This window comes from Monodon monoceros, unplaced genomic scaffold (assembly GCF_005190385.1).
Source record: "Monodon monoceros isolate NGI ecotype Baffin Bay Population unplaced genomic scaffold, NGI_Narwhal_1 Super_Scaffold_14, whole genome shotgun sequence".
Lineage (NCBI taxonomy): Eukaryota > Metazoa > Chordata > Mammalia > Artiodactyla > Monodontidae > Monodon > Monodon monoceros.
In genome coordinates, this window is record NW_021703770.1 from 42,468,739 (window position 1) to 42,491,382 (window position 22,644).

Below are 22,644 nucleotides of genomic sequence, written 5' to 3' on the forward strand. Positions count from 1 at the left end.
GTTCCACGGTCAGGTAGACCAACTGAAGTTGATAGCGATCAAATCGAGACATTAATTGAGAACAATCAACGTTAAACCACATGGGAGATAGCTGACATACTCAGAATATCCAAATCAAGCATTGAAAATCATTTGCACCAGCTTGGTGATGTTAATCGCTTTGATGTTTGGGTTCCACATAAGCTAAGTGAAAAAAACCTTCCTGACCATATTTTCGCATGTGATTCTCTACTTACACGTAGCAAAAACATTCCATTTTTAAAACAAATTTTGACAGGCAATGAAAAATGGATACTGTACAATAATGTGGAATGGAAGAGATCACGGGGCAAGTGAAATGAACCACCACCAACCACACCAAAAGCCAGTCTTCATCCAAAGAAGGTGATGTTTTGTATATGGTGGGATTGGAAGGGAGCTTCAAGAAAACCAAAGTATTAATACCAACAAGTACTCCTCCCAATTAGACCAACTGAAAGCAGCACTCAATAAAAAGGTCTGGAATTAGTCAACAGAAAACACATAATCTTCCATCAGGATAATGCAAGACCACATGTTTCTTTGATGACCAGGAAAAAACTGTTTCAGCTTGGCTGGGAAGTTCTGATTCATCTGCTATATTCACCAGACATTGCACCTTCGGATTTCCATTTATTTCAGTCTTTACAAAATAGTCTTAATGGAAAAAATTTTAATTCCCTGGAAGACTGTAAAAGGCACCTGGAACAGTTCTTTGCTCAAAAAGATAAAAAGTTTTGGGAAGATGGAATTATGAAGTTGCCTAAAAAATGGCAGAAAGTAGTGGAACAAAACGGTGAATACATTGTTCAATAAAGTTCTTGGGTAAAATGAAAAATGTGTCTTTTATTTTTACTTGAAAACCAAAGGAACTTTTTGGCCAACACAATACATACAGACATAATCTTTCACTCATCTATCCCAATTAAAATCTTTTAAATAATAACAAAATCCTATAAATTCCTGTGTCTCTTTCCCTTATTTCTCTATCCATTCCACTTAACAAACATCTGGGAAAGATGCCATTATACAAAAACAGCCCTGAGCATTGGTTCCTAACTGCCTGATCCTTCAACAGCATAACCTCCTACACACTTCAGCTTATTCTCGGAGATGGTTACATAATGAGGTCATCCTTTCTGAAAGAATTACCCTTTCACACTAATATTACAGGACTCCTAAATTAGATGTTTGTTATCACTCCTCTCTAACTACTTACACAAAGCATAGGTTGTGATTCTGAATGAAACACTGATTTTAGAGGTAAGTTTTATCTACCAGAATTCAACGGCTAGTCTCACTATAAAGCCGCAGAAAACTAATAGACAAGAATTCAAACCCCAAAATAGCAGGTGGTAGAATTTGCTGAAGTACATGGAACGAATAAATAGGTCACAATTCATACAGTTCACTTTTTCCATTTATGATTTCTGGAACCAAACATGTTTGTCGCACTCAGTATGTCTATTGACAACTCTTACATTACCCATTATGTATATCCTTCTCCTACTTGCTGCCAATGTGTTGCTGTGGAAGAATAACATATATCATTGAAATATAAAGTTATTATTTGAAAATACAAGTGTATATAAAATAAGATACTTTTGGCATGACCAATAGTAAATTTCAGGAAAACTCGTAAAGATACGTGCAATGCAGTTTTTGAGGATGCACAACTTAATGATGGCCTAATCTCGGCACTATTTAAAAGTCAAGAAATCTTCTATGACAAATAAATTGTTCCTTTTAAATAGTTTATATGCTATTCTGTTAGAATATTTGTTAGATAACTATATGTACGTCAGAGATTATTTCTATGTTTAAATCATCATAGATTAAAATTAGTTTCGGGTGTTTCTTTTATTTTTCCTTACATATGATGATTTCACTTGAATTATAAAATTATCCATAAACAAATTATATTTATATAAATATAAAAAATTGTAAAATGTAAAAACAAATGTGAATCCTTAGAAGGAATATTGAACTTTGGAACTATTGTATGATCAATTGTTACTGTATGATAGGCACTAAAATGTAGCATGAAGAGCAAAGATACTGAGTCAGAGTCAGATAGATAAATAGGTGCAAATCCTGGCTCTATGACTTATTAGTGTGACCCTATTTGGACAAGTCCTTAACTTCTCTGATCTTGGATACCTCACCTGTAAAATAGGGATTTTTTTTCCCAGTACTATCACATAGAGTTCAGAGAATTAAATTACATAACACAGGTAAAACTCAGTCTGGCATCTGCTGATGCAGTATATTCTAGCTAATATTTTGTTATAATGTAGTTATCAATATTAAATTTTAGTTCACAAATCTCTGAGGTGAGGAAAAGTCTTTAAAAAACCTTAACGAATGCAAAGCCTGAAACAATCCCTATAGTTTTTTGACAGCCCAAGTAATTTAATCATTAATGTTAACCAAATACCCAGTAGAAATGGCTTTTACTTTAAGTACAAATATAAAATGTATAATAAATTTACCACCTTTCTAAGAAAAATTCTTAGAGATACTTTCAAAAATACCCAAGTCATTTATGTACTGTAAGTAAAAATCATTACTTCTACTAAATAAACAAAACAAAAACCCAAAACTGTTGTGTTCCTGGGTCCTTAGTTTTGAAATGAGAAGGAAGAAATATTGCTCTCTCACCCTGCTCCTCGGTCCCAGGCCCAAGGTAACATTCTTGCTCTCAAGTGCTCCCTGTAAGACACCTGCCACATTGGGTTAACCGCTCATCCAGTCCCGTCCACAAACCAGAACCTCTTCCAACCAGAGACTACCCCTGTTTCCCTTTCCCTCAGTTTCTGGCAGCCCCTTTCTGAGGCAATACTGCAGCATGGAGTCTGGAGCAAAACTGCTTAGAATGGCATCAGCATTCCAAAACTTACTAGCTCTGTGAACTTGGACAAGTTATTTAACCTCTCCGAGTCTCAGTTTATCTATAAAAGGGGACAATAACAGTACCTACATTTCAAGCGTTAATGGAGGACTAAATTAGTTCATTCCTGTTACGTGCTTAGAACAATGCATTGCCCATGGTAAGCATAATAAGTGTTAGCTGTCTATTATTATTGTTATTGTTTTACTACTACTATTCTGAAATGCTTGATTCAAGGAGATAATTAGGTTATAAGGAATTAAACAAATTAAATACTTCAGTTTTTAAAATTATTTACAATTAAACATCAAGTGAGTTTTTTTTTACTTGAGAGTGGGAAATAATACTGTTTGTGGAAATATAGATTGATTCTCTGGAAAAGAATTTGAAAAGAGCTAATCAGACTTTAAAAGATGAAAGTTCTTTGGCCCAGCAATTTCACTCACAGGGATAATATAGACATAAGAAGAGGACAGTCATCATAGCCTTGTTTATAAAGGCCTAAAAGTTATAAAATTATTAATAATCTAAACAGCCAACAGTAGGAAAGTAGTTTAAAATATTATGGTGTAATCATATACCAGAATATTATTATGTATTCATCAAAAAAGATGTCATAGATATATTTCTTATTGATTGGAAAGATATTCACAATATTTTGAGTAAAAAAAGCGAGTCTCTAAATAGTATGTGGAGTTTGAAATCATCTTTGATGACAGAAATTTCTGGATTTATGGAAAGTTCTAGCAGAATAAATGTCAGAGAGAACAGTGATTGTGACTCTGCATATTGGATGTCTGAGGGTTTTTTTTAATCAATTTCTATTGCCTTTTTTCTAATTTCTCTAAATAAGTTTGTATTACTTTTATAATAAATTTTTAAATAAGTATGGCATTATAACTAATATTTTCTTCTTCACTCATCTGTATTTTCTACTTTTCTGTATTAAACATGTATTACTTGTGCAATAAGGGGGAAATGTTATTTTTTTAAACTAAATTGTCAAACAAGGTTTGTTGTTTCCTGTAACCAGGAAACTTGAATCCTATGCAATTCTTGAAAGTTTTAAGACAATTCTGCATGTTCAGCTACAGACCTAAAAGGACCTGAGGAGTCCAAATTCACGATGGAGACTCATACTCAAATGTGGAAAGATCTGAAATCTTTAACTCATCTATCACCAAAATACTCACAAAGAGAGTCTCGTAATGTATTTCCCTATTCCTTCCTTTAATATCATCAACTTGTTGACTAAAGGGAACACAGTTTCTGGATCATATTCATTTATCCACTAGGAGTGGGGACAAGTGAAAAGGGGATGGAAAAGACAAAACACCCCAGTAAGAACTAATCAAATATATCCTTAGATAATACTGAAAAAATACTTGGAGGTTAAAGTGAAAACAAATTCCTTTGTTTTCAACAAAATGTTTTCATCCAATAAAATGTTTAAATGTCTCTGAATTTGGTCACTCTGGAAATCAGATAGGATTACAATGGATTCTGCAAGCAAGTCAAAAAGATTATGACTAGGGTCCACAATGCCAATGGATTATGGTTGTATGGATCGTTCACTGGCTTGGCAAGAATGCTTTAGAAGAAAACTCTTTAAAACTTAAATCATGGCTTTAGTTTGAAGACCTGTGTGAATGCTATAAGGCTTCACCTGTAGACTCCAGATGTCCTTGTGTTTTACAGCATTAACCGGCTGCTTCAGGAACAGTGGGTTTCCCTCACAGTAGAACTCCATCAGCTTCAGGTCTTGAAACTTTCAAAACAAAATAAAAACTTCACTACACAACAAAATAAACTTCATTTCTGAGCCTACATCTTCAATAAAATTAGACTAAAATTACTTTATTTATGACATATTCCACATTAGTATTTTAACAGCAGGGCATACTCTAGTTATTAGAAGCATAAGAATCTTTATGTTGGCATGGATGGCAATGACCTTAGAGGCCACCAGTGATATCCCCCATACTAGATAGCTGAGAAAAGTTGTTCAGGATCAGAGAGTTGTTAGTAATAGAAGAGAGGTTAATTAATCAAATGATGGGAACAGTTTGCAAATAATACGTTTGTTAGGAACCAAGTATGATGAAAAATGACACTCTAATATACACCAAAATCTAGGTCTCAAATACTGTCTTATGATCCATTCATTTATGATCAGTGAGGAAGGTAAGGGAAACAGAGGAACATCAAAAAATTATCATTATATTGAAGTACAGTTGATTTCTCTGTTGTGTACAATGAAAAGAAAAATATATAATTCACAAGGATATGGAATCTTCTATGAAGAAAACCTAAATTCAGCTGGATTCTACCCCTTGAGTAGAAAAAAAGTAATTCTCTTATGTTCATATTATATCTTTTTGAATTATGGTTTTCTCAGGGTATATGCCCAGCAGTGGGACTGCTGAGAAAACCACAATTCAAAAAGACATACGTACCCCAATGTTCATTGGAACACTATTTACAATAGCCAGGACATGGAAACAACTTAAATGTCCATAGACAGATGAATGGATAAAGAAGGTGTGGTACATATATAGAATGGAATATTACTGAGCCATAAAATGGAATGAAATTGGGTCATTTGTAGAGATGTGGATGGACCTAGAGACTGTCATACAGAGTCAAGTAAGTCAGAAAAAGAAAAACAAATATTGTATATTAATGCATGTATGTGGAATCTAGAAAAATGGTACAGATGAACCTATTTTCTGGGTAGGAATAGAGATGCAGATGTAGAGAACGGACATGTGGATATGGGGGAGGGAAGGGGAGGGTGGGACGAATTGAGAGATTAGGATTGACATATATACACTACCATGTGTAAAATAGATAGCTAGTGGGAACCTACTGTATAGCACAGGGAGCTCAGCTCGGTGCTCTGTGATGACCTAGATGAGTGGGATTGGGCAGGGGGAGTGGGAGGTCCAAGAGGGAGGGGATATATGTATACATATAGCTGATTCACTTCGTTGTACAGAAGAAACTAACACAACGTTGTAAAGCAACTATATGCCAAAAAAAAAAACAAAACAGGATTAAAAAATAAACTGTGCCAACAGAAAAAAAAAAAAATTACACCTTGACTCCTTTGAGTTCACATGACTTTGAGCTCATGTGGTTTTCAAAGTTAAACTCATTTAGGGAGTTACTTTTCTGAGACTTAGTTTCAGCTCTGAAATGGGGACAATAAGATCTATCTTCAGTGGTGTGCAGATAAAACAGTTCTCTGGAAAGAAAAAAAAAAAAAAAGCCCTGATTTGTGGCATGCTTTGATTCTATGGTGTAAATACTCCTACCATAGCTGATTCCAGTCACTGAACACAGAGTTGGGAAGAGATGTTGAAAATTGGTTCTTGTGAGCCAGGATGAGGTAGTGGCATTACACCACTGCACCTCACAGTTATGGAAGAATTAGAGATTTCCTTGATTTCAGCCCATGGTTTGAAACACAGCACTCAACAAATTAAAAATAATTGATTTAAAACATCTTTCCAGGGCATCATGTCATCAGGTCTAAATGTCTCACAAAATTTCTACAACATAGACAAGGTTTAAAAATAAAATAAAGAGTTTAAGGCTACATTGGAATCACCTACAGACATTCTGACTTTCTTAATTCAGTTTCCTATGTTATCTACCAACAAGGAGCAACCTAGAGAGTTGAACCTAATGGTAGCCACAAGTCAGTGTTGGGTGTGCTGAAATGAAAAGAGCACTTCTTCTGCTTAATGGAAACATCATTTTTTCCTTCTGGCTCTAAAGAACAACATTCTATAATTTATACCTTAACTCACATTCCTTTTATAAAAACCTGATACAAACTTGACTAACTTGGTATCTGCAAAAGCATTAACATATGTGAACCTCATTTCAAAGTTGACCACAGTTCAAAGGGCATACATTTTTCTTTAGGGGTCATGTTTCTCTTCCTTCAAATCCTATCACTATTCTTCCATCAAACATGGTAGTGAGTTACCCAGCTTGCTAACTTACTACACATAATATATCAGAAAGAAATTATCTTAATGAAAAGAAATTAATAAAGAAATTCATTGGCATGTGTTTTGCAGCAGGTAAGTTTCAATAACCTGAAGTCACACAATCTCTCAAAGTCCACTCTGAATATTCCCCAGAGCAACATTTTTTAATACCTTCTCTATATGCACTACTAGGTTTCCCGCCAGCCTAGGTTCTTAATAGAACAATAGTCTTTGCTAGCGTCATCACTCCAGTAGCATAATCTCTTCTGCTAATAAAACGTTGTTACAGGGCTTCCCTGGTGGCACAGTAGTTGAGAGTCCGCCTGCCGATGCAGGCGACATGGGTTCGTGCCCTGGTGTGGGAAGATCCCACATGCCGCGGAGCGGCTGAGCCGTGAGCCATGGCAACTGAGCCTGCGCGTCCGGAGCCTGTGCTCCGCAACGGGAGAGGCCACAACAGTGAGAGGCCCGCGTACCGCAAAAAAAAAAAAAAAAAAAAAATGTCGTTACAGCTTTTCAGAGTCTCTTTGCACAGGCTTACTCAAACTACCAGTGTTATGGGTTTAATATCAACGTGAACAATTTTGTCCCTCCCGCCCTCTCAGAGGTCTACGGATATTTTTCATTGTTACAACTGGGGGAGGGGGCAGTATTACTGGCATCTATTTAGTAAATACCAGGGATGCTGCTAAACATCCTACAATGCACAGGATAGCTCCCACAGCAAAGAATTATCAGTCCCAAAAGAGTGTTGAAGTTGGGAAAACCCTGGTTTAGAGGTGTAAGGTCATAAACATTCACTGACCATTTATCTGGAAAGGGGATTTGCAGCTGGAGAGAAATGACGGTTCAAATGAGAGTTTTTATTTTTTTTTAGCGTGAAGACTTGATCATGTAGAAGGTAAGTACCAACATAGAGAAATTAATTTAGAAGAGAAAGGAATAATTGAAAGAGTAACGATCAGGTGAAGAACACAGAAAGACTTTTGAAAATTAACATCTTTGAATTATCCTCTCCTCCGTGGCAAGAAGATGCAGGCATGAATGAGTTTGAAGGTGTGGAATTGGATGTGAGGGAATCAGACATGATCCCTTCAATTTTGTCTTTGAAATAGAGAATAAGACCATTTGCTAATTGAGTTGTGAAGGCAAGGTGTCGATATGGAAGGAGGCATGAAGAAGGTAGTGAAAGTATCGAATAGGTTTTGGAAAATGAACCTGGCATGGGACAAGCAAAAATATTATACAGGGGTGCTGAGGGAACACACATTTGTGGCAATCCCTGTCCATAGATTGTGTGCTCTCCTTTAACACCCAGCAGTCTAGATACAACATTAAGAATCTGCAGAAGTATATGTCAGAAAGCAAGGGCATGAGCTCATACATATTAAAAAGTAACTGAATTGGACTGGGTCCTTTATGGTTTAGACCAGATAGAAAAAGAAATAGTACGAAGCTTCGGTGGACTATGAGTAAAAGAAGATGTAGAGTGACATGAAGTCTGTGATCTAAAAGGAAAGATAAGGCTATAAAGCAATAAGAGAGCTGGAACATAGGAGGAACCAGGGGTCAAACTGCCTTACTGGACTTTAATGCTTCATATTTAGAGCAGCTGAAGATGATGTTGTGATCTAGACATGACTGTGATGGTGGTTTGCTGAACTGAAGACCTGAAAAGCTCATTAAAATCAAGGAACTTTGAGCCTAAGTTGTTTACATTGACCACCTTTACAAAACAACTTCTTGAGTAATGTTCTCAAATATTTGGCTGCCTACTGCACATCTCCAGATGGGAGTCCCACAATCACCATAAATTCTAACATTCAAAAGTCGAACACTAATTTCCCCCAGTTTTCCTTGCTCCTTTCCCCACATCAAATCTCCTGCCATGTCCTGTCAATTCTACCTTCTTAAAACTTCTAGAATTTATCCTTTCTTTCCATCCCCCTATCCACCCACCTCCTCACCACCTCTGCACAATCTCTTCTCCTACTCCCTGACCCAGCCACTAATCCCTCTGGCTTGACTGAGGCCCTCATCTTACAGGAATTATTGCAATAGTACTTATATTGGTCTCAGTGCAAACTTTTGCTGCCAAAGTGGTCTTTTAAAATGAGAAGCTGGTCAAAATACAACCTTGCTTAAAACTTTTCAAGGCTCCCTTTAGTCCATAGGATAAATTCAAAAGCCCTAGTATATCATACTTGGTTCTCCTTGGCCTGTTTTTCCAACCATATATCCTAGTAAGCTCTACTTTCACCCTTATACACCGGCCATCCTGTAGTACTTAGGGGTCTCATAAGAGGCCTGTGTCTTAACTTACAATTATTACTCATGCTGTGCCCATTACTCAGTCCACTCCTGGATCATCTCTTCACGACTAAAATATCACCCCTGTAAGCTTCTGCAACTTCTATCAAATGTTTCTGTATCTCCTTAGGCCTAATTAATCATACCACCTGTAAATACTATGAGACAATCATTGTTGAAAAGTTTGTCTTCATCTATCAGGTTTAGTCTCTTTAAGAGCTATATCTTAAGTGACTAATGCTAGCTCTAAATTCAGTACCTAGTACATAGCTGAGGCCCAATAAATAATCAACCACACACAACTCTCCCTGGGCACTCAAGATTTGCAAAGACCTTCTTCTCCAGACTTGGTAAATTGTTATAAGTGTTCCTGCAAAGCCCCAGGCCTCAGGAACAATGTATAAGTTCAGCAAGCCCTTCTATTGCTTCAGGCCAGCCTTAAGTAATGAGGGAGATCAGAAGGGGGCTAATTTAGGAAGAAATTTGTTAATGTAAACAAGGAGAAGGGAGGCTGAGATTTCACAGGAGCTCAAAAACAGAACAGATAAATAGGTGATGGCAAATAACCATGGACCCTTCAGACCAACTCAAAGCTCACAGGGTTACACTTTAGCAAGAATTGGAATTTATAAATATGCTAACAGTTGACATGTGAGGAGGGTAAGGTTTTAAGTGTTGGGAGTATGTCATCCAAAAATATATAATTAGCAATTCTAAAAAAAGGACATGAATAAGATCTGTGACCAATGAGAAATTCAAGAAAATGTATGATAAACTTGATATCTAATCAGAACTGTGGAGTGATTCAGCTGATGATATCATTTGAACATAAGGAAGCCAAAAATTCTGTTGTGGGAACCACTCTCTCACACACTGTGCATGAGTGGGAGGGAAAATAGGCAGAAAGTGACCTAAAATAAGAATCCTTCAGTATCTGCTGGATAGTTGACCCAAGAGAAGACCCCCGGAGGGAGTTGAAGAGAAGCTGCCAAGAGAAATCTGGGGGGAAGGAGATAACTGAACCCCCAGGATCTAAACATACACACACACACACACACAAACACACACACACACCCCTTCCTCATTCTGGTGGCTAGGGAGAAGCAGCTGAAGGCCCTTAAGCTCATGCTTCTCCCTGCCTTCAATATCCTGGGCCTTATAGCTGATGGGACAGTAGCTCCAGCATCCTCTTCAGCCTCTTGATTTAAACATTGTAAAAAGGAAAATTGATCTGGGAGGACTTATTTGTTATTGCCTCACAATCCCCATCCATACCTGCTTAAGACCCCACTTCTATCCTTGAACCACCTGAGAGCCAGTAACTGAAGAGGCCTCTGCTTCCACTCTGCCCTGTATGTTCCACCTCCAACAGTGTGATCTTACAATGTAAATCAGATCACAGCAGTACCTAGCCCAAAACCATCCAGCACTACCTTGCTCAAAACCATCTCATTTCTCATTCAGAATGAAATGCAAAGCCCTCAAGCTGGCCTACAGGACTCTGTTATGATTGGACCCTGTACAATCTCTTTGACCTTATATCCTACCATTCTGCCTATCCCTCTTCCTTCCCCCTCCCCTTCCCCCTCCTCTCTCCTCCCTCCTCCTCTCCCTCCCTCTCTCTCTCCCTCTCTCTTTATTTCTCTCTCCCCTCTGGCAACATTGGCTTTCTTTCCAAGCGTTTTTTGCCTTGGGACCTTTGTACTTCCCTCTTCTTGGAACACTTTTGTCTCAGATTTGTCCATACCATTAACACTCAGAATAAAATGAAATCATATGTTTAGCAGTTTGAGAGGGGAAACATTTATGACCCAAGGATTTGATAACCAGACAAGTTTTCATTAATGTGCAGAGGCAATGGAAAGACATTCTCACATGCATGAGCTATGTACCTTAACCAAAGAAAATTACTCAAGACATAGTAACTGAAAGAGAGTAACAAAAACCAAGAATTTGGGTAATACATTCATTTTGCCTGTCAAAATGCAAAGAATAAAAAGTCAAACGCACACTGCCCCAATACAAACAAGATTGGGGCAATCTGTTTTTTGCAAAAAAAGAAAATTTGCAATGTCATTAAAAAGTGTGAAAATTGTTTTTACTCTTTGTTAATTCTACTGATAGGAATTCATCCAAAAAAATATTTGAAATGGGAGCAAATATGTATACACGATATGTGTTTCTCAGAATTATTTAAAATTTTAAAATCCTTTCCTATATTAAAAAATGTATGATAAGTTATATTACACATGTAATATTCAGGTATTCTGCCTTTTCACTCTCTATGTCTAGCAAAACCTAAGCCTGGGTCATCCATGCCATCAGCTTTCCCTGTCTCTGTACACAAGCAAATAAGTGCTGTTTGCAGTTACACCTTAGGGCAGGCTAGAATCACAATAAATTCATCTTCACCAACTTCCAATATGCCCTCAGTGATTGCTGGAAATTCTCCTCTAGTCAACACAACTCCATGTTTTCTTTGTTGGCTCATCTTTCTTTGCCCAACCATGAAATAGTTCTCCCCTGAGCCTAGCACATTCTCTTTTCACTTTATTTTTTTTCCCTTGGCAATCTTAACCATTTCCATGACTCAATGAAATCTCTATGCCAATGACTCTGGTTCCACACCCTACAGCCAACTGTTTACTCAAAATCTTCACTTGGATGTCTTAATTATATGTTAAATTCACTGTGTCCAAGATTGAACTCATGATCTGCCCTCCTAGAGTTGGTCTTTTTCCAGTATTTTCTATCCTAGACTATAGAAAGCTCACAAGCCCATCACTGTTTCTAAATTTACCTTGTAAACGTCTCTTGAATCTGTTCAGGTCTTTCCATTCCTAATCATATACTCTTTGTGGAATTTGAACCAAGAAACATGGAAATTTGCCATTTAGCTCTGGAAACTGGAACAGAACAACTATTATGGCAAGGAGCTGGAGAGTCCACAGTGGGCTATGTATAGATTGATGTTAAAGGGGAACAGAAACAAGGTATAAGTAGAGCAAGCATTTGGAATATGGCTACATTATTCCAACAGTATAATAAGTGTGATGAACTAACAGTTCATGCTTCTAAGAATCCCAGAAGCTTGTTGACCTGAGAACCACACACTTGCTTCAGTATCTCTGAGCTCTGCCCAGCCTTACCATATTCCCTGCTTGAATCCCCATGAGATCCTCCTTACTCTTCCTTCTGAAACTTTAATTAAACTCCATTTAAAATGCAGCCAAAGAACCAAAAGAAAACATGCACGTTAATTTCAACATCATAGAATTCTCTTGCTCTACCATCAGCAGATAGACAATTCTAATGTCTCTGAATTGCTCAAAGTAATCTTCTTATGTGCTTTTCTGTGAATCCTCCTTTGCAAAACACAAAAATCTACCTCTTCCTTCTCTAAATCTAGGTAAGACTTCCAAACTTTAGTCACTCACTCTTTAGAAGCAATCTTCTTTTCAGGTTTTGAAAGCAAAATATATAATTAGTACCTCTCCACTGGATAGGGGAGCCATATATCTAGAGATGCTTTTTCACCTATATTTCTAAACCTCACAGACCTGGTTACAGAGAAAAAGCAGAAAGTAGTAGTAAGCAAACTATAAAAGGCAGTAACAAAGAAATCAAAGTTCCCAACCCCTGCCCTGGGATAGTCTATGATTTAAACTGAAAAATTCCACTTTAAAATTTAGTCAGACCAGGCAACAATTCAGACGACTGAACTAGAAGAAAGATATTCAGAGTTTGTGAAATCTGTTTATGGTCTGAAAACCAACTGTGAGATCTTTGATCTTCTATTTTTTTATTCTGACAGGAAATTAAAGTTTGAGTGACCAGATTCATAATGGGAACCGCAGAAAGAACGTCAGTTTGTAGCTTCTCCCTTGGTTTCCAAATGAGCCCCAATGTTGTTTTAAATAAAGCCTCTCAAAGGCATAACACCTTTAATTCCTCCTGATATATCTTTGTTCTTCTTCATTCATATTAAATATAACTGTTTCAAGGGATTCTTGACTGTTTTTATTTACCTTCTCTTAAGTGACTGCTGTTTTAACCAAACATTCTTTTCTTTTAAGCTTTTCATATAACTTCATCTATACTTAATAGTAGAATAGAGAAAACACTGGGCTCAAATGCTGGGGACTGGTTTCAAATCCATTTCATCCACACAACCCCTCCATACAAGTCATTCAAATATCTGAGCCTGTTCTTCATGTATAAATAGACATGATAATATCTATCTCACTGGATTTTAAAGATCAAATAAGGAATGTATAAAGTACTTGGTAAACTATGAGACATCCTAGAAAAATGAGGTACTACACCTGCATGTAGTCCATTGTCTAAAGTAGGCAAGTCATATTTATTACTTTTCTCTCAACAGAAGAGTCTTGTTAGGGTCAGCCAATATTTTGTCTTCCATTTTTCTCATTACTTTGCTTCATTTAAGCTCTACCAGACAAGGATAAAGGCAATTTCATATGCTGCAAATCTATTAGCAAACTGATACGTGTACTTCTAGTTTCAAGATGGCAAAACTAAGCACATTTAGCACTCTTCCTCTCCCATGCCAAATCCTAGAAATGATAAGAAGATAACTTTCAAGAAAATAAATAACCACTTAAAAACAGGATGATAAATTCTCACAGGAACAGAAACTATGTGTAGACAGTATCAAGTGAAGGAGGAAGCATCAACCCAGGATGAACATGGAAGCCAACGGAAGAATTCCTACAAAGAAATGGAATTGAGATAACTCAATACACAGAGGTAGTAGAGGCCTCCAGAGAAGTATGGGATAGTAGAACAACAAACAGCAATATTACTGTACTCTTTCAGAAGCAGGCAGACACTGTGAACTCACCTACCCACTCTCATCCCCATGGCCACACTCTACCTCCCACTCCTATAGCTCCTTTCCCTGAATCCCACACACCTATAGCCTGGTGAGAACAGTGCTTTGAATAGAGAAAGGTGGAGGAGCTTCAAGACGGTGGAGGAGTAAGACATGGAGATCACTTTCCTCCCCACAAATACATCAAAAATACATCTACATGTGTAACAACTCCTTCAGAACACCTACTGAATGCTGGCAGAAACCTCAGACTTCCAAAAAGGCAAGAAATTCTCCACATAACTGGGTAGGGCAAAAGAAGAAAAGGAGACAAAGGACCTGCACCTCTGGGAGGGAGCTGTGAGGGAGGAAAAGTTTCCACATGCTAGGAAGTCCCCTCACTGGAGGAGATGGGAGGGAGGGGAGCCCTAGAGGTGAGGGCAGCAACAGAGGTGTGGAGGGAAAGTGGAGAGAATCCTGCACAGAGGATCAGTGCCAACCAGCTCTCACCAGAGTGAGACGCTTATTGGCTCACTTGCCAGGGCGGGTGGGGGATGGGTGCTGAAGCTCTGGCTTTGGAGGTCAGACCCCAGGGAGAGGACTCGGGTTGGTGGCATGAAGACAGCCTGAGGGGTCTAGTGCACCACAGCTAGCTGGGAGGGAGTCCGGGAAAAAAACCAGGCCTGCCAGAGAGTCAGGAATCTATTGTTGTGGTCTGCATGAGGAGAGGGGTGGGCCCACCATAGGAGCTTCCTGCTCCGTGCGCTCACAGACAGCTAGGCACCACCTACGTGACCTCCAGAGGTGGGCACAAACCATGGCTGTTATCTCTGACATGAGAGGGGGGCGATGGGTGCCACCGCTGCCACCAAGTGTCCTGTGTGTAAGCGCAAGTCACTGCCCACACCTTCCCGGAAGCCTGTGCAGCCCACCACTGCTGAGGGTCCCACAATCCAGGACTAACTTCCCTGGGAGAACGCAAGGCGCACCTCAGGCTGTAGCAACTTCACACCAGCCTCTGTCGCCACAGGCACTCCCTGCACATCCCAATTGTGACTGCCGTATCCCTCCCTCCCCTCCCCTGGCCTGAGAGAGCAAGTGAGCCCTAATCAGTCACTGCTTACACAGCCTCTTGCCTGGGCAGGGAAAAGACACCTGAGGGTGGCCAACAGACAGAGGCAGGGCGAAAACCAAAGCTGAACTCCAGGGGCTGTGGGACCAAAGGGAAATCTCTCCATGCAGCCACAGGAGCAGCAGATTAAACCCCTGCAACTGGCTTGGTAAAGCCTGCATCTGTGAAATATATGAATAGACAATGAGTGTTCCCACAATCGAGGCTGTGGACTTTGGGAGCAACTGTGGACTTTGGAAGCAATTACATGGGGGAGGTAAGGCCAGATCAGAGTCTGAGCTGGCCCCACAGTGCCCACAGCAGGGCCAGAGACCTACTTAGAAGTATTGGAGGATTTCCTGGGTAGGCAGGGAATAACAGTGGCTCACCACGGGGGCAAGGACACTGACAACCAAGGCCACAGGAAAATATAACTACTATTACTATTATATATACTGTGTCTCTTTTTTTTCATTTTGTTCTATTATTGTTCTTTTTTTATTATTCTTTTAATTTTTTAATTTACTTTTTCTTTTCTCTTTTATGCTTTTTTTTAATTTTTCTATTTTTTGCGGTAGGTGGGCCTCTCACTGTTGTGGCCTCTCCCACTGCAGAGCACAGGCTCCAGACACGCAGGCTCAGTGGCCATGGCTCCTGGGCCCAGCCGTTCCACGGCATGTGGGATCCTCCCAGACCGGGGCATGAACCCGTGTCCACTGCATCGGCAGGCAGACTCTCAACCACTGTGCCACCAGGGAAGCCCCCCTCTTTCATGCTTTTATTTTTAATATGTTTTTTATCTTATTGTTTCCTATTCTACTGTACTTTTTCATTATATTGTGTTTTTTCCTTGTTTTTCTTTTTTCCTTTGTTTTGCTTTGTTTTTGTCTTATTTTTAACTAAATTTTACATTTTTCTATTTTTACTTTACTTCTTTGTTGTTTTCTATTTATCTTTTTATTTTCCTCTTTCTTCTGTTTTTACTTTTTTTAAATCATTTTTGTGTTTCTTTTATGCTTCCTTTCCTTTTTTTAGTTTGCTCTGCATTTGGTTTGTTTTAGATTTTTTGTTTTTGTTAGTTTAGTTTTTAGTGTTTGTTTTCATTATTGGCTTTGTTTGTTGGTTTGGTTGCTTTCTTCTTTTTTGTTTTCTCTTTTTCTTTTTCTTTATTTCTTTTTCTCAGTGTGGGTGTGTGTTTCTTTACGTGTTTTTGTCTGTTCAGTTTAGCTTTTACCACTTGTCTTGGGGTTTTGTCTGTCTGTTCATTTTCTTTTTTTTTTTTTCTCTCCTTTCCTTTTCCCTTTTCTTCCATGCCATGCAGCTTGCAGGGTTTGGTGCTCTGGGCCAGGGATAGGGCCTGAGCCTTCAAGGTGGGAGAGCCGAGTCCAGTACATTGGACCACCAGAGAACTCCCAGCCCCATGGAATATTAATTGTTGAGAACTCTCCCAGAGGTCTCCATCACAACACTAAGACCCGGCTCCACGCAATGGCCAGCAAGCTCCAGAGCTGGACGTCACATGCCAAACAACAAGCAAGACAAGAACACAACCCCACCCATTAGCAGACATGCTCCCTAAAGTCATACTAAGCTCACAGACACCCCAAAACACACTACCAGATGCTGCCCTGCCCATCAGAGGGACAAAATCCAGCTCCACCCACCAGAACACAGGCACCAGTCCCTCCCACCAGGAAGACTACACAAGCCACTGAACGAACCTCACCCACTGGGAGCAGACACCAGAAGTAAGAAGAACTAGGAACCTGCAGCATGTCGAAAGGAAACCCCAAAAACAGTAAGTTAAAATGAGAAGACAGAGAAATATGTAGCAGATGAAGGAGCAAGGTAAAAACCCACAAGACCAAACAAATGAAGAGGAAAAAGGCAGTCTACCTGAAAAGGATTCAAAGTAATGACAGTAAAGATGATCCAAAATCTTAGAAATAGAATGGAGAAAATACAAGAAACATTTAACAAGGACCTAGAAGAACTAAAGGGCAAAAAACAGTAATTAACAACACAATAACTGAAATTAAAAGTACTCTAGAAGAAATCAATAGCAGAATAACTGAGTCAGAAGAACAGATAAGTGAGCTGGAAGATAGATTGGTGGAAACATAAAAAGAATAAAGAAAAAAGAATGAAAAGAATGGAGGGCTCTCTCACAGACCTCTGGAACATTAAGCTCACCAACATTTGAATTATAGGGGTCACAAGAAGAAGAGAAAGAGAAAGGGTATGATAAAATATCTGAAGAAATTATAGTCAAAACTTCCCCTAACATGGGAAAGGAAATAGTCAATCAAGCGCAGGAAGTGCAGAGAGTCCCACACAGGATAGGAGAAACATGTCAAGACACATATTAATCAAACTATCAAAAACTAAATACAAAGAAAAAATATTAAAAGCAGCAAGGGAAAAGCAACAAATAACCATAAGGTTATCAGCTGATTTTTCAGCAGAAACTCTGCAGGGCAGAAGGGAATGGCAGGACATATTTAAAGTGATGAAAGGGAAAAAAACTACAACGAATATTACATAGCCCAGCAAGTATCTCATTCAGATTCAATGGAGAAATCAAAAGCTTTACAGATAACCAAAAGCTAAGAGAATTCAGCACCACCAAACCAGATCTACAACAAATGCTAAAGAAACTATTCTAAGTGGGAAACACAAGAGAAGAAAAGGACCTACAAAAACAAACTCAAAACAGTTAAGAAAATGGTAATAGAAACATACATATTGATAATTACCTTAAATGTGAATGTATTAAAAGCTCCAACCAAAAGTCAACTGGCTGAATGGATACAAGACCCATATATACACTGTCTACAAGAGATGCACTTCAGACCTAGGGACACATACAGACTGAAAGTGAGGGGATGGAAAAAGATATTACATGCAAACGGAAATCAAAAGAAAGCTGGAGTAGCAAAGCTCATATCAGATTAAATAGACTTTAAAATAAAGAGTGTGACAAGAGACAAGGAAGGACACTACATAATGATCAAGGGATTAATCCAAGAAGAAGGTGTAACAATTATAAATATATATGCACCCAACATAGGAGCACCTCAATACATAAGGTAAATGCTAACAGTTAGGAAAGGGGAAATCGACAGTAACACAATAATAGTGGGGGCCTTTTTTTTGGCTGCATTTGATCTTCATTGCTGCATGCAGGCTTTCTCCAGTTGTGATGAGCAGGGGCTACTCTTCATTGCAGTGCAAAAGCTTCTCATTGTGGTGGCTTCTCTTGTTGCAGAGCATGGCTCTAGGCACGTGGGCTCAGTAGTTGTGGCTCATGGGCTCTACAGTGCAGGATCAGTAGTTATGGCACACGGGCTTAGTTGCTCCTTTGCATGTGGAATCTTCCTGGACAAGGGCTCGAACCTGTGTCCCCTGCATTGCCAGGTGGATTCTTAACCACTGCACCACCAGGGAAGTCCAAAGTTTTTATTTATTTACTGGCACCAGGTCTGAGTTGTGGCTTGGAGGCTCCTTAGTTGTGGCATGTGAACTCTTCATTGCAGCATGCATGTGGGACCTAGTTCCCTCACCAGGGATTGAACCCTGGCTCCCTGAATTGGGACTGTGGAATCTTAACCACTGTACCACCTCATTTACACCAATGGACAGATCATCCAGAAAGAAAATTAATAAGGAAACACAAGGTTTAAATGATACAATAGACCAGATTGATTTAATCAATATTTATAGGACATTCCATCCAAAAAAAACACATTGCACTTTCTTCTCAACTGCACATGGAACATTCTCCAGTTTAGATCACACATTGGGTCTCATATCAAGCCTCAGTAAATTTAAGAAAATTGAAGTCATATCAAGCATCTTTTCTGACCATAATGCTATGAGATTACAAATCAATTACAGGAAAAAAAAACTGTAAAAAACAAAAACACATGGAGGCTAAACAATATGCTAGTAAATAACCAAGAGATCAATGAAGAAATCAAAGAGGAAATCAAAAAATACCTAGAGACAAATGACAAAAACACAACAACCCAAGACCTATGGGACACAGCAAAAGTAGTTCTAAGAGAGAAGTTTAGAGCAGTACAATTCTACCTCAAGAAACAAGAAAAATCTCAAATAAACAACCTAAACTTACACCTAAAGGAACTAGAGAAAAAAGAACAAACAAAACCCCAAGTTAGTAGAAGGAAAGAAATCATAAAGATCAGATCAGAAATAAATGAAATACACACAAAGAAAACAATAGCAAAGATCAATAAAACTAAAAGCTGGTTCTTCGAGAAGGTAAAAAAAAAATTGATAAGCCTTTAGCCAGATTCATCTAGAAAAAGAGGGAGAGCACTCAAATCAATAAAATTAGAAGTGAAAAAGTTACAACACACATCACAGAAATAGGAAGCATCATAAGAGAGTACTAAAAGCAACTGTATGCCAATAAAATGGACAACCTGGAAGACATGGACAAATTCTCAGAAAGGTATAATCTTCCAAAACTGAACCAGCGAGAAATAGAAAATATGAAAAAAAAAAACAATCACAAGTACTAAAATTGAAACTGTGATTAAAAATCTTCCAACAAACAAATGTCCAGGACCAGATGGCTTCACAGGTGAATTCTATCAAACATTTAGAGAAGAGCTAACACCCATCCTCCTCAAACTCTTCGAAAAATTTGCAGAGGAAGGAAAACTCCCAAACTCATTTTACGAGGTCACCATTTCCCTGATATCAAAACCAAAGAAAGATATCACACAAAAAAAGAAAATTATAGACCAATATCACTGAACATTGATGCAAAAATCTTCAACAAAATACTCCCAAACAGAATCCAACAGCACATTAAAAGGATCATACACCATTATCAGGTGGGGTTTATCCCAGGAATGCAAGGATTCCTCAGTATATGCAAATCAATCAATGTGATAAACCATATTAACAAACTGTAGGAGAAAAACCATATGATCATCTCAATAGATGCAGAAAAAGCTTTTGACAAAATTCAACACCGATTTATGTTAAAAACACTCCACAAAGTGGGCATAGAGGGAACTTACCTCAACATAATAAACACCATATATGACAAACCCACAGCCAACATTGTCCTCAATGGTGAAAAACTGTAACCATATCCACTAAGATCAGGAAGAAGACAAGGTTGCCCACTCTCACCACTATTATTCAACATAGTTTCGGAAGTTTTAGCCACAGCAATCAGAGTAGAAAAAGAAATAAGAGGAATCCAAATGGGAAAAACAGAAGTAAAACTATCACTGTTTGCAGATGACATGACACTATACATAGAGAATCCTAAAGATGCTACCAGAAAACTACTAGGACTATTCAAGGAGTCTGGTAAAGTAGCAGGACATAAAATTAATGCACAGGAATCTCTTGCATGCCTATACACTAATGATGAAAAATCTGAAAGAGAAAGTAAGGAAACACTCCTATTTACCACTACAACAAACAGAATAAAATACCTAGGAAGAAACCTACCAAACGAGATAAAAGACCTGTATGCAGAAAACTATAAGACACTGATGAAAGAAATTAAGGATGATACAAACAGATGGAGAGATATACCATGTTCTTGGACTGGAAGAATCAACATTGTGAAAAATGACTATACTACCCAAAACAATCTACAGATTCAATGCAATTCCTATCAAACTACCAATGGCATTTTTCACAGAAGTAGAAAAAATATTTCACAATTTGTATGGAAACACAAAAGACCCTGAATAGCCAAAGCAATCTTGAGAAAGAAAAACGGAGCTGGAGGAATCAGGCTCCCGGACTTCAGACTATACTACAAAGCCACAGTAATCAAGACAGTATGGTACTGGCACAGAAACAGAAATATAGATCAATGGAACAGGATAGAAAGCCCAGAGATAAACCCACACACATATGGCAGAGATAAACCCATGCACATACGGTCACCTTACCTTTGACAAAGGAGGCAAGAATATACAGTGCAAAAAAGACAGCCTCTTCAATAAGTGGTGTTGGGAAAACTGGACAGCTACATGTAAAATAATGAAATTAGAACACTCCCTAACACCATATGCAAAAATAAACTCATAATGGATTAAAGACCTAAATATAAGGCCAGACACCATCAAACTCTTAGAGGAAAACATAGGCAGAACACTCTTTGACATAAATCACAGCAAGATCCTTTTTGACCCACCTCCTAGAGAAATGGAAATAAAAACAAAAACAAACAAATGGGACCTAATGAAACTTAAAAGCTTTTGCACAGCAAAGGAAACTGTAAACAAGATGAAAAGAAAACCCTCAGAATGGGAGAAAATATTTGCAAATGAAGCAACTGACAAAGGATTGATCTCCAAAATATACAAGCAGCTCATGCAGCTCAATATCAAAAAATACAAACAACCCAATCCAAAAATGGGCAAAGACTTAAATCGACATTTCTCCAAAGAATACCTACAAATTGGCAACAAACACATGAAAGGATGTTCAACATCATTAATCATTAGAGAAATGTAAATCAAAACTACAATGAGGTATCACCTCACACTGGTCAGAATGGCCATGATAAAAATATCTACAAACAATAAATGCTCTAGAGGGTGTGGAGAAAAGGGAACCCTCTTGCACTGTTGGTGGGGGTGTAAATTGATACAGCCACTATGGAGAACAGTATGGAGGTTCCTTCTAAAACTAAAAATAGAACTACCATATGATCCAGCAATCCCACTACTGGGCATATACCCTGAGAAAACCATAATTCAAAAAGACTCACGTACCACAATGTTCATTGCAGCCCTATTTACAATACCAGGACATGGAAGCAACCTAAGTGTCCATCGACTGATGAATGGATAAAGAAGATGTGGCACATATATACAATGGAATATTACTCAGCCATAAAAAGAAACAAAATTGAGTTATTTGTAGTTAGGTGGATGGAGTTAGAGAATGTCATACAGAGTGAAGTAAGTCAGAAAGAGAAAAACAAATACTGTATGCTAACACATATATATGGAATCTGAAAAAAAAAATGGTTCTGATGAACCTAGGGGAAGGACAGGAATAAAGTTGTAGACCTAGAGAATGGACTTGAGGACATTGGGAGGGGGACTGGTAGGCTGGGACGAAGTGAGAGAGTAGCACTGACATATATACACTACCAAACGTAAAATAGATAGCTAGTGGGAAGCCGCTGCATAGCACAGGGAGATCAGCTCAGTGCTCTGTGTCCCTCTAGAGAGGTGGAATAGGGAGGGTGGGTGGGAAACACAAGAGGGAGGGGATAAGAGGATATATGTATACGTATAGCTGATTCACTCTGTTATACAGCAGAAACTACCACACCATTGTAAAGTAATTATACTTCAATAGAGATGTTAAAAAAATAAAACACACATGCACCCCAGTGTTCATTGCAGCACTGTTTACAATAGCCAGGTCAGGGAAGCAACCTAAATGTCCATCGACAGATGAATGGATA

At 38.5% G+C, this 22,644-nt stretch overlaps 1 protein-coding gene across 2 annotated transcripts in view; it reads right to left on the minus strand.

Annotated features, from left to right (window-relative positions):
- LRRC69 (leucine rich repeat containing 69) overlaps positions 1-22,644 on the minus strand; it is a 92,159-nt gene that overhangs the window by 20,865 nt on the left and 48,650 nt on the right. For both annotated transcript variants that reach the window (XM_029223078.1, XM_029223077.1), the window contains one exon: positions 4,575-4,676. In XM_029223078.1, the coding sequence (XP_029078911.1) occupies positions 4,575-4,676 (102 nt within the window). The remainder of the gene's footprint in view (positions 1-4,574; positions 4,677-22,644) is intronic.